The 13628-nt window shown below is 38.4% G+C and overlaps 1 protein-coding gene across 1 annotated transcript in view; it reads right to left on the reverse strand.

Moving 5' to 3' along the window:
- Positions 1-1107: 1107 nt before the first annotated feature.
- The window catches only part of DDX1 (DEAD-box helicase 1), a 33882-nt gene continuing 21361 nt past the window's right edge, over positions 1108-13628 (reverse strand). Inside the window, exons 16-26 of the mRNA XM_065402213.1 lie at positions 12774-12863; positions 11360-11548; positions 8505-8556; positions 7233-7379; positions 6540-6631; positions 5744-5816; positions 5071-5143; positions 4930-4972; positions 4581-4676; positions 2138-2258; positions 1108-1467 (exon numbers count right to left, since the gene is read on the reverse strand). Coding sequence (XP_065258285.1) covers positions 1337-1467; positions 2138-2258; positions 4581-4676; positions 4930-4972; positions 5071-5143; positions 5744-5816; positions 6540-6631; positions 7233-7379; positions 8505-8556; positions 11360-11548; positions 12774-12863 — 1107 coding nt within the window. The 3' untranslated portion in view covers positions 1108-1336. The remainder of the gene's footprint in view (positions 1468-2137; positions 2259-4580; positions 4677-4929; positions 4973-5070; positions 5144-5743; positions 5817-6539; positions 6632-7232; positions 7380-8504; positions 8557-11359; positions 11549-12773; positions 12864-13628) is intronic.

A 13628-nucleotide genomic window follows, 5' to 3' on the forward strand; every position in this document is an offset into this window, starting at 1 on the left:
GCCTCTATGTTGAAATACTTCATATTTCTCTGTGGGACAACTTGACAAAATCTAGGCTGCTGGGTTCTCATCCCAGTGCACACTGGGCCATTTCCTCCATTCTGGGAAGCAGGCACACTACTCCAATTCTGGAAATTGGTTTTCTGCTCACAAGAATGGAGAAGATATTCAGGGGAACAGGACAATACCACCACTCACACATGCCCCCACACATAAAAATAGCCAAAGCTACAGGAAGTGTCTGATATTGTAAGTGTCAAAGCAGCAATTGCTTTGTTAAGCCGCTGAAAATAATTTTAAAGTAACATTAAGGTTTTTACCTGAAGCCACAAAATTGAAGAAATCCAAACTTTTAAATGGAATGCTATTAGACAGATTTTACCTGAATGTGCGCGCATGCAATTTATAACTACTATAAAAAAAAAGGAGGATATCCACAGGGATATCAGAGGGCTATTGAAAAGCCTCCCTACTAGCCCTTTCAACTATTACCATTTATAAGGTCTGCAGGATGAAGACGGTCACTTTTAATGCTTATGAATGCTGCAGGCTCCTGGTCCCAGGGACTTCCGTTTAGCCAAGTGAATTCAGCGTTCATTTACTTGCCCCAATAAACTGGATTACATATGCTAAATTGCAGAAGACTCAATGTTCTGCAATACTCAAGCAAAGCAGGATGCTTTAAGAGGACCAAAGTTCCATGGTTTTGTAGATAAAAGTCAGAACCTCTAATTTCTAAGATACTTAAAAGAAACTTGATGGATTTTTCCCCACAATATTTATTTTAAAACAATGTACTTTGTGAAAAGTCAAAGTTGTTTGTTATAACATGCATTAAAAATACCTGTATTTTTTTAAAAGAACTAGAACACAAGTGAACAAAAGTTTTAGTCAAGGTTGACTGTGATTGAAAACTGAATTTAATCTGACAAAATAGTACCAGGACAAATCATTTTATATTTACTACAAAGATACTTAACATTCTCACTCAACTGGGTAAATTACATTTGCATTTTTAGTAAATGAAAACGCTACATAACTAGTGATTCTGGAAACTCACTCAAGGGTGAGGGGGAAAAAAAAAAAAAAAAAAAAAAAAGTAAAAAAAAAACCCCACAAGTTTAGATTAGTTCTCTTTTATTAGGCCAACATTTATGACAGCTAAAACATGAGAGTCTACATTCTTGAACAGGGTTGCTTGACATGCAAGAACAGTGTCTTGTTTTTAAGAGTTATTGTAAATACTACTGCCGAGAGGCAGCACAAGATTATAGTATTTTCAATGTGAAGCTTATTTTATTCTTCTTCTTCAAGTCTTGCCTAAAGTGTGGCACATTCAAAACATTCTGAACAGCTGGTTAGGAAGGTAGCCAAGATGTAAGAAAGATGTCTGAGCCTCCTTTTCAAGGGCAGCCAACTCTTGTACTGTAGGTGCCAAAATATCCACATGGCCTTTATAGGTTCCACCTGCCAAAAAAAGAACCACACTCTAAAGGACATGCTTGAAATAACTTGTCAGCAGTACTTATGTTCAGTTGCAATTGTTCAGAAAGTTAGCTATTCCAACCTTACTAACTTGCTACTGGCAAACTTGCAGCCCTCACCACACACAGTAAATCCTATCTGTTGCAACTAAGCTAGAAACAAATGTTAATTATCGAGACAAAAACCAATAAAAATACCTTTAATAAAATCAGAGTTTAGAAGGTCAGTTTATTTAACTAAATTTACGTGATGGTTAAACACATGCTCCCAGCCATAGATAGATACATATCCGCGCTTGCAACTTACTGAAAAGAACCCACGTCCTTATGTGGGAGCAGCCACATTTTTATATAAATTTCTACTTTGAAAAAACAGGATCCGGTATTACCACACAGGGGGACATTACATTTGATGGCCTGCCATGTATCACAGTCAGATAGATATTGGAGGCGGAGTGAAAATAATCATGGATGCTTTGTTTAGCGACATGGGCTCTTCCAAAAGGTTACATAGAGAGTGGTTACATAAAATTACAAGGCTTAGGATAGGGACCATTTTGTCAATTTATTACTGTTATTAAGTCACTCTTTCAAATGTTTCCGCTAATAGACCGAAACTTAACTAGACTACCGAACACTAATTAGTTGCTTACCGCCTGTAGCCCTTCTTTGTCCATATGTAACTTTCCCATCGAAGTCATCCACCGGTACTTTTATATCTGGCTCAACTTGGGAAATAGTACAGTTCAGGTGCTCTTCAATCTCACCCAGCAACTAAGAAAGAAAAAAACAATTCAGTCTTAAAGATTCTTCCATTTCTGAAACAAAAGATATTATATTGTTCTAAACCAGTGATTATGTTCAGTGGTTCCAACAGGAGTGGCATACACCCAAGAACGGAGTTTGCCCTGAAAGGAATAAAGGCCCAGAAGTGTATCCATACTAGCTTGGACTAGATGACCTCTTGAGTTCCCTTCGAGCCCTTCACTTCTGTGATTTTATCTCCTCTTCCGGCAGGATTAAGTCTCTCTCTAGACAATCCCTGACAGCTGTTTGTGTCTAACCTATTCTTAAAAGCCTCCAGTGGCAAAAATTCTACAACCTTTCCAGGTAACTTGTTCTATTGCTTAACAATCTCCCTCCCCCCCCCCCACACACTTTTTAATATCCAACCTAAATTTCCCTTGTTACAAACTAAGCTGATTAGTTCTTGTTCTACTCTCAGTGGACAGAGAACAACTGATCACTGTTCTCTTTAGAGCCAACTTTTACATTATTTGAAGACTTCTGTCCCCCCGCCCCAAAGTCGTGTTTTCTAAACATGGCCTATTCTTTCAACCATTGCTCACAGGTCTGGTTTTCTAAACCTCTTATTTTTGCTGCTCTCTGAACTCTCTCCAGTTTGTCTACATCTTTCTTAAAGGGTGGTGCCCAAAAAGTGGACCCAGTACTCCAGCTGAGGCCCCACCAATGGTGAGGAAAGGGCAATTACTACCACTTGTGTCTTACATATAACACTCCTTTTAATACATCCCAGAATAACCATAACGGTTATAAATCAAGGCACCTTTGAGACTACAAGTAACTCTCTATGGGAAGACCCCTACATCCATACGGTGCCCCTACTGCAGTGGTTTTCAAACATTTTATATTGGTGAGCCCTTTCACACAGCAAGCCTCTGATTGGGACTCCCCCTTATAAATTAAAATGGGGAGGGGAGGTAATTTAATTGGAGCTCGGGGCTATCAGCCCCATGCAGCTGACAGCTTGCAACCCCAAGGGATCATGATGCCCTGTTTGAGAACCCCTTCCCTACTGACTTTAATGGGGCCAACCCACACAGAATAACTTGTAGGCTAAACCTAACTGCTTATTTTATTACATACAAGGTATTTAATTATATTTCACAAGTGCAAGTTGCCATGAATTTCCAGCTATTTCATATTGGATGTATCCCATTCAAAAATCTGTACTTGTATAAAAGTGATATTCTCAGGTTAAGAGGAATGACAGATAAGTAGTCTTAAGAGAGAGTTCATCTTAGTAAATGAAATGAATTGAATGATATCAGATTTTTAATCCCATTTTATAACAGTTCACAGCATGTGGTTAGGAAGGTGATAAAATCCATATCCAGAATAACATGCAGATTCTGAATGCAAGATGAGAATAAAAGATTCTCCTATCAGTCTGTGCAATAGCAGCATAATCAGCTGCACTTTAAGTTATCAAAATCTGATTGGGAATTATTGTATGAAGCGATATTACATTCTTGAAATGGACATGCAAACTAATCGTCACCAATTTATTTGACAAGACCATAAAAGTGAGACATTCTGCTTTCTACTATGTATTAATCATTTTTAAAAAGGACAGTTAAGATGTAATTAAACATTCACTAGCAATATCCTAGCACAATAAAATAACTCTGGTGATTCCATCTGTGAAGACACTGGATGTAAGTCAGTGCCAAAACTAAGAGAATAGAAGAAGGGGAAAAAAAAAAAGTTCTTGGATATCATCATCATCATCATCATCAACAGGATAATATAATAATCAAAATGAATTTCAGAATTTTTAGATTAAAATGAAATACATATTCCCAACCACCACAATTTTCACTTTAAATAAAACTATCTTTAAAGGGTACGTCTATACCCAGCCACTAGTTCGGCGGCTGGCAATCGAACTTCTGGGTTCGACTTATCGCGTCTTGTCTGGACGCGATAAGTCGAACCCGGAAGTGCTCGCCGTCGACTGCGGTACTCCTGCTCGGCGAGAGGAGTACCGTGGAGTCGACGGGGGAGCCTGCCTGCCGCGTCTGGACCGAGGTAAGATCGAACTAAGGTACTTCGAACTTCAGCTATGTTATTCACGTAGCTGAAGTTGCGTACCTTAGTTCGATTTGGGGGGTTAGTGTAGACCAAGCCAAAGTCTTCATCCATGGGATTTTGAAACTAACATGATTTATGCTTCAATTAAACAAGACAAACTATAATGTACATTCCTCTCAATCCTTGAGAAACTAATATCAGCTATTTTTCCTTTTAAATAAAAAGGTGATATTTTTGAATAAAAAACAAACGAAAGATTACCTGCATCTCATTGTACCATATAGTGCAACCTCCATCTTCCTTCAGCCTGGTATTATAGCAACCCTTTCCACGGCTACTACAAACATGATACCACACCTAGACAAGAAGTGAAAAATATGCCACACAAAAAACAATTTAATCACATATATTAATGCATTATTATTTTCATTAAATCCAGTGTAAGAACTACAATACTCAGTTAAAGATGCAGATGCACTAAACCAAAGTTTAGTATACAAACCAACCAGTGTTTTCCAAAGCAAGAGATTAAGTTAGATATCAGCCACAATAAACTTCACCCAAACAACTTTTGTTCTGCCCAGTGCCTCTGCTTTCGGATTAGAATTACCTTCTCTTTTTCTGTTGCCACGAGGGAAATCGCCAGACCCATTCTGAAATGTTTGAAAAAAAAAGTACTTAAATAAATATTTCTAAAGTGCATTTGAAGCATTAAACAAACCCCATAAGACTGATGAAGGTTCCAACATACCTTTCAGCTCTGCCTACTCTCCCAATTCGATGAACGTAGTTTTGCTTTTCATCAGGAAGCGTGACATTGATAACTGCATTTTAAAAAAAAAAAGGTGTGGACGTTATCACATACAGGAGTATGACAATTCATAGCAGGAGCACACAACCCAGGTTGTACTAATTACTTATAGTAATCATACATACTGTTAACTTATTCTGCCTCAACTCTGCTGGAATCCCTTTTTCATGCATATGCAACACACAGTTTTACAGAGTAACAAAACAGTTGACAGGACAAGTTACCTTTAATAAAAAAGATAATTTTTAAAGTATTTTTTTCTTGTTTCAAACCCCTGCCCCCCAAAATTGTAGCCAGCTCAGGTAGCAACACTTATAGTTAAGGTTGCTCAACACTTCACAGTATAAGACTGTTTTCTGGGTCCCCCCCCAGAAAAATATAAGTGATTTCATAGTTAAAGACTGCAACATCACACATACATATACAAGATGGCCAAATTAAGATTGCCTATGCACTTCCTAATATTCAAGTGCTTCATTTTGTAACCTTAAAGTTCTCTTAGTGTAGTTATTATATATTCGGTTTAAATAGTTTGCATATTCACATACTTAAGCAAATCCTTACAGAGTTCCATAGCTAAAATTCATGTGTTAATCATATTTAGACTTCTTACCATAAGGAACACCACGGATATCAATTCCTCTAGCAGCTACATCGGTGCATATCAAGAATCTGACATCTCCTTTCTAAGGAAAAATTGAATTCATAGTTAAATCCACTACAGTTTTTAAAAACAAAAATCCTCCCCTCCCACCTCACAGTCACTGCAATGGCCTTTAAATAGAGTATGCTTTGAGAGTTGGGTTACTTCTTTAGCCTAATGTTAGGTTCCTTAAAAAACAAAACAAAAAAAAAATTGGTCCTAGTCTTTAGAAGCTATACACAATCAATTACACTAACAACATGTCACAAGGGTTTAGACAATAGTGAACAATTACATCCTGGGCCTCTGGCTTGATGAGCCATTTTAATGTGGCTGCTCCTAAAATTGGAGGACTGGCCATACACCTTAAAGCATGGCTTATGTTATTAATAAGACACCACATATGACATTACGAGCCCTATCCCATGGCCCCAAGAGCAAACTATTTCCTTATAACTTCAGGTAAGTAGGCAGGCTACTAAAAGTAGTAATCTTTCCACATTCCATACTGCATTGTGAAGGACTTGTTCACCCCTCTATGAACTCTGAGTAGCATGAAACGGAGAAGTAGTTGGGCAAAATGGCAGGTACACTTCTCATACTGTTCTCTCAATCCAGATATTACAAGGCCCTTTGGCATCAGACATCCTCATATGAAATAAAACACCCTTATTGCAGTCATCTGGGAGTATTGCAGTTCCACATCAAGTCATCCTGGTTCAGATTTTTTGGGGACTAAGAAGCACCGTAACATAGCCTGGTTTACCTTAAATCTTTCCAAGTTTTGTTTTCTTTCATGAGGTTTTCTGTCACCATGCAGACAGACACATGAGAACTGATGTCCTTTCCTATCTGGGCCTGAAAAAAGTTAGATTATTAATATTCTATTAAACAGAGAATAAAATATACAAACCATTCAATAATCACACTGACAGCATACTACAAATGTATAGAAGTTTAAGTCCAAAAGTTATGGGTGACAGTATTCAGATGTTGTACAAACAAAGATGACCTCTATGAGAAGAGGTTTTAAATGTCAGGCAGAAGATACAGTTCAGACATATCACAGTAACATACTATTTTGTTACAGGGCAGTCATTTTAAGCCTTTTTTTGGCAGGTATAAGTGACACAGCAAGTAAGTTTTATCACCATCTAAATACGTTTTACAGTACATGGATCTCAGGTGCCAAGAGGCCAAGAAAAGTTTGGTGATCACAGTATGCCATCAACACAGGTGAGCAACTAGTGGTTAACTGTAATGTTAAAGCTTTCAGAAAATTTTATAATTAAGATCTGAAACACTCTGAAAGAAGAACAAAAAACCATTTGATATAAACATCTTCAAGTGTTAGTATTTCTTTAAAGAAAGCAAAAGTGAAAGACTATTTCAAGCCTAAACAGTCAATTTTGAGACATCAATAAAATGGATTAAATAAGTTTAAGATGAGAAATATTACCTCCTCCTTGTTGCATAAAGTATTGCTCCATGTTATCACAGTCTATTTTAGTTCTGCAGAAAATAATTGCTTGATCCATCTTGTGTTCCTTAATTGCTCGAACAGCATACTCTCCCTTTAGTATTTTAATAGCTTCAGACCACATTTCTGAGTATAACAAGAGAGGTTTCTCACTCAAACCATTTATAAAAATGCTATTTTCCAAGTTTGTTACTATACAGTTTTCTGAAGGCTGCTTTGAACACTTATCACGGAAACCAGGTATATTAGTATGGATGGGTGTAATAGGCCAAGTCTGCAGCACTCACATTCTCCTGCCCCAAAGAAAAAGGGCAAAGAATTCTCTTCCCCCAGCAAGAGTTAAATACCTCTCATGGGGAAGTTAACCTGAGTGGCTGAGAGAAGGTGTCTGCAGACTCAGGCAGACATCCCTGCCTCAGTTATATTCAGATTTCGTTTTCAAGCTTTTCTTTGCAAACTTGAGGACTAGAAACTCAAGCTTTTTTTCCATTTGATTATGACCTAATCACTTGACTCCAGGAGCTGAGATATGCTATACCTTTTTGTAGGGCCTCTCTCTCTCAATGCAGCCCAACTCTGCCTCATGATATCTTCTAAAGCAGGGGTGGGCAAACTTTTTGGCCCAAGGGCCACATCTGGGTAGAGAAATTGTATGTAGGACCATGAATTTAGGGCTGGGGCAGGGGGTTGGGTGCAGGGTACGGCCTGGCGCCGCTTACACTGAGTGGCTCTGGGGTAGCAGCAGCAGCGCGCAATGGGACTAAGGCAGGCTCCATGCCTGCCCTTGCCCCTCACCACTCCCGGAAGTGGCCAACATGTCTGGCAATGGCTCTTGGGGGTGGGGTGGGGCGGGGCGGGGCAGGCAGCTCCGCTGCACGGTGCCCTTGCCTGCAGGTATCATCCCTGAAGCTCTCATTGGCGGTTCCCCATTCCTGGCCAATTGGAACTGCAGGGGACGGTGCCTGCAGGCGAGGGCAACGCACAGAGCCCTCTGCTCCCCCTCCCCCAGTGGCTGCAGAGATGTGGTGCCAAGCGCATCGGGGAGCAGCGCGGGGCCAGGGCAGGTAGGGAGCCTGCCTTAGCCCCTCTGCGCCATGGGGCTGGCAATCCCACAGGCTGGATTGAAAGCCCTAACCGGCTGGATTCAGCCCATGGGTCATAGTTTGCCCTCCCCTGTTCTAAAGAATACTATTTCAAAAGCCATTGCTTGGATACCAAATGTTGTTAAGACCTCAGGGTAAGTTCAATTACCTGAACTGTTAACACCAGGCCTTGTATTATCTTTTGCATGTACCTCATCAGTCTAGAAAGGGGAAAAAAAAAAAAAAAAAAAAAAAGTTAATTATAGCAGTGCCTTCATAACTACGATAGTATACACAAGTAGCATCAATCTCATCAATAGTTTGCTATTTGCATTTAATTTATTAAGCACCAACAATCTACTTGGTGTTCTATGACACAATAAGACAGCCACTGCTCCAAAGGCCTTGTCTAACATTAGCAAGCACCAAAGGTGAAGTTCTCGTCCCAATAGAATCAATGGGAGTATTGCTATTAGACTTGCAAAGCCTCCAGGATTGTGCTGGAATCTCCAGAAATTAAAGATCAATCTTTCATTAAAGATTAGGTCATGTGATGAAACCTCCAGGAATATGCTCAACCAAAATTGGCAACACTAATTGCTATCAACTTAATCTGAAGTGAAATTTTTGCAGAGTTTTCAGATCAATTTTCCTATCTCTAGGCCAAAAGTAGTTTTAATTTGAGGACATTAGTGTTTGTTTTTTTAAGTGTGTAATGCACACAATTACAGAATTTTTCATTCCAAGTTCTCAAAGTCAATGTTTATTTTATAGATATTGCTTTACCTCTATGTTTCAGTTTACCTAGTCCAAAAACATAGAGCAAATCAATTGCATGGCAGGAATTAAAATTCTCATGTTCTTGACTTTCAGTCTCATGCTCCTTTCTCTAACTTAAATTGCTTCTCTGTGACTGCTGAAAGGGAAACTACAGTATTTTGAGGAAGAGAGTTACAAATTTAGCTGATTCAGGATTTAAAGATACACTTTTCTTTGAAGTACTTAAATACAAAAAAGAGTAAAATTCAAAGTCAACAAAAAACACAAGAAAGCTAATGGTCAAAAACAGCTTTGTTTATTTTTAAACCAGAACAAAGCCCATCAGGAGAAAATACTCAACTAGAGAAGTCAGTAATAAGTAGTGAGGTAAGCTAGTCCACATTGGTTACTAAAGCAACTCTCCTGAAAGCTGAATACTGAGAGAGTCACATTAATTCTAGCCAAGGCAGAAAAAAAAAAAAAAAAACCACACCCCATCTCCACCATGACCAGCTACATGAGAGCAACAGGAAAGTTTATATTACCATTGCCAAGTATTTATTTTTACGGAGTGTTAGGCTATAGATATTCAGGCCTGTCTGCAAAGGCCTACACTTTAAGAATTTAGGTGTATTCTTATCACTTAGCTAATTATAGAGGTACAAAACAAGAATCAAAATCACAGTCTGCCTGTTTATAGGCCTTCTCTCACTAGGATAGTCTAAAGCCTTGTTCTTAGGCTAAGGCTTTTGGCTAAACGGCAGGGGCAGCCATAAGCTGGGAAGCGAACGATCACATCCTCACCAGTCACAGTGAAATAAGGCAGTTTTGGGCTGTTAAAAAGGTGATTCGATCTATTGCCTCCAGATAAAGGGAAGAGCCTAGAAGATGTAAAAGGAAGTTTAGTTTGATAAGTGAGTTCTTACCAAACAGAAAACTATCAATAGACACAGCTGGGAAACCCTTATGTCTTTATAGATGTAGTTGTGAAATCCTCACTTCTGTATTGTTTTATTATTATAGTTTCCACTTTGCTATTATTTGCATGGTCTCGGTCTGATTCTGTGATTGTTTCTGTCTGCTGTATAATTAATTTTGTTGGGTGTAAACCAATTAAGGTGGTGGGATATAATTGGTTAGATAATCATGTTACAATATGTTAGGATTGGTTAGTTAAATTTCAGTAAAATGATTGGTTAAGGTATAGCTAAGCAGAACTCAAGTTTGACAGCACACTATATAGTAAATCAGGAAGTGGGGGGTAGGAAATTGGAATCATGTTTTGCTAAGGGGGGGGGAGAATAGGAACAGGGACTGGGAACAGGGACACAGGCAAAGCTCTGTGGTGTCAGAGCTGGGAAGGAGGACACTGAGGAAGGAAACTGGAATCATGCTTGCTGGAAGTTCACCCAAATAAACATTGAATTGTTTGCATCTTTGGATATTGTTGCTCTCTGTTCATGCAAGAAGGACCAGGGAAGTGAGAGGGTGAAGGAATAAGCCCTCTAACATGGAGTTTGTAGAAACCTATTCAAAAAAGTATACAAGTATGCTAGTTATGGAGAAGTGTGTAGGCAAAAGGGAAAATCCTTGTTTTCTAAAAGCATTTTTTTCTGAAAAGAGCCAAACAAGAAGTTGAGGGGAAAAAACCAAAACAAAACAAACAAAAAACCACATACTATGTAAATTTAGGGAATGACCTTTAAAAGCAAGTTTCAGCTACATTGACAAACACATGGCAGTTGCCAATCTCCATCTGTAAAGCCCATTAGGGTAGTTGGACTCAATAAGGGCATGGACCACCACAGCAAGGTCTACATTAGAAAGGCTTATTTACAGACTTCTGACCAGTCACAGATGAAAGATAATATAGGCCACATGTCTGGGGCTATGGAACACACTAGCAAAAAATCAGGTATAATGCTGTCCTCTGCAACTCAAACTCATTAAAGTTTACTGGCAATCAGGTGTCTCATCCAGATTTCTATTTGAGTCAAGCACTGCGATTGCAAGTCTTGCAGAATTGGAGTTTTATTAGATCTACAATATTATGTAGACAACATGGACTTCACACTACAATCAATATGCCAAATTCTATATTCAGATACATGCAGCCATTTCAACAGGCTATAGTGGCAGTTGGTCCCATATGGTTAAGTTCAGGTTCTAGCAGTCACTGTGTAACCTGAAAGCAAGAGTGTTTTTTTTTTTTTTTAAATTAAGTTTCGTCTACTGTGGTCGAATAGGTAATTACAAACCACTTACCCTGATATGATTCTTGCCAAGCCTTTCCCATTGTTTGTCACTTTTGGGATTCACAGGAACAACAACGTGGTGCACAGTTTCTGGGACAGAATCCTCTCCTTTTAAGTCAACCCAAGTGGGGAAATGCATGATCTTCTCAGACAGTTTCTTCACATCAAAAGAATGTAGAGTTGCAGAACACACAATAACCTTAAGAAAAATACAGACACTTTAGGGCAAGAAGTTTTACCAAAGCCACAAACACCATAGCAGGTGACTCTTACTGGTCAAGAGTTTAGGTGGAGAGAATAAAATCCAGAAGGGTCTTGTGGGTTGGTGACAGTAGTGTGGTGTCATGCAGAGAACTTTTTGCCTCCCTACTTCTGACACTACAGAGACCGATGGAAACCAGCCATATGAAGATCTTTCTGGCCAAGTCAAATAATTACTCCATTTTTCTCTAAAAATCAACTGCCCAGTCATTCCTGGTCAAGGAAAGCAGCATTATTTGCAGCTGAAGAAGAGGCAACACAGAGCAGAAATGAAATATAACAATTCCTCAGATCTATACATCACACGGGTACTTTACAATTTTACAGATTTCTGAATGTGGACTTCAGGGTTGTCATGTATCTGTTCCAAGTATAATTTTCATATCAAAATGTCTACAGTAATACTGCAGATTATGAAAGTTGTTTTATCACACTCCTAATTTGAGTTACACCTAGAACCAAGTAGCAGACTATAGTTCTAGTGGGGGGGGGGAGGGAGGGAGGAGGAAGAAGAGAAAAGGGAAAAAGTCATGCTCTTTTTTCATAATGAGGAAGTACACAACTCTTGATGGCATTGTAGGTAGTTTCTAGCCTACAAATGTTTTCTTTTCAAATCGAAAGAAAGCTGTCCTTTAGTAAGAGTATATTAAAAATAAAAATATATGTTTCGCTTTACATTTTTTAGTTCAGTTCAAAACTAGCATCTTAAAATTACTCAAGATAACCAACCATTTCAGCCCATCAATGAAAGCCATGAAGGACCAGCAGATTAAACCCCAGAGGATCTTCTGTAAACACTAAGAAGGAGAAATAGTAATTGCTGACTTTCTAAATAAAATCCCATGTTATACCTTTAATTAGCAGACAGTCATCTATAAAAAAAATGTTAGAAAAATATAAAAGTAGGTAACCACTTATGGTGGAAGGTAGTAGATTCAGAGAGTTGTATGCCAGTATATCACAGGCTATTAAGCAGTACCCAGTTACCCCTGTGTTGAGCCCAACAACTTGCGAACAAACCTTAAACAAATAAAAGAGAAAGTGAACAGAAAAGTATTAACTACCCCATAAAAGAAAAAAGTGCATCACACTGAAACTGTTATATTCAACAGCTTGTAACATGTTAAAAATGATTGCTGATTACAATAGAGAGAGCATTATACCTGCAGTCTTTTTCCATCTGAAGTTATCTGAGGAATCTGACCATGGATTCTGTTTATGAAGTCTGAATAACCTTGGAGAAGGAGGCCATCCTACATTGGGAATCAAAAAGAGAAGCTACAACACCTTTTGCTAATCTACTCAATTAGACAAACAAATATTAGGATATAGACTTTGATGCTCTTTTTAAAACTCTCTTGACTGGCTAGGACAGCATTACCAAAAGGGAAGAATCCTAAAACTCAAATTTATTTAAAGTGGATCTTGACTAAAATGAAAGTGGGTGGACACAAACAAACCCTCCAGACCAGCTGCTGCACTTTAAAGTTTACTCTACTTAAATAAAGTGAACTAGGAAACCTGAAATAGCACCATTGTAGCTTTTTGAGTAGATCAGAAGTTCAGAATAGCCCACACAATTCCAAGAGCTGATAAAAATCAGGTTTTGGGGAAAAACAAAACAAAAAACAAAAAAGAAGCCAATTAGGAAAAACTAGTTTATTTTAATCAATACCTAAAACCCACTTCCAAAAAAAAAAAAAATTTCCTTCAAACCACCCAAATTAGTGTCAAAGCTAGATTTAGAAGATGAACTAAAGTCAGACGTGCGACGCTTGTGACTGAAGTTGTATAAACTCAGCCTAGGTAGTATTTTCAAAGTTAGTAAATTAGGTATTTTTCCATAGTACTTTTTTGGAATTTGGCATTAAATCGTATTACCACATCAAATGTTGTGATACCAGCTTCTACCCAAGGGCTTTGTACGTTCACAAAGCTGCCTTTGAGGCTGCTACTTCCATGCAAGATTCCTCTGTTACAAGGTGAAATGACTTTTTTTTTTTTTTTTTTTTTGGAGG

Source organism: Emys orbicularis, chromosome 3, assembly GCF_028017835.1.
Source record: "Emys orbicularis isolate rEmyOrb1 chromosome 3, rEmyOrb1.hap1, whole genome shotgun sequence".
NCBI lineage: Eukaryota > Metazoa > Chordata > Testudines > Emydidae > Emys > Emys orbicularis.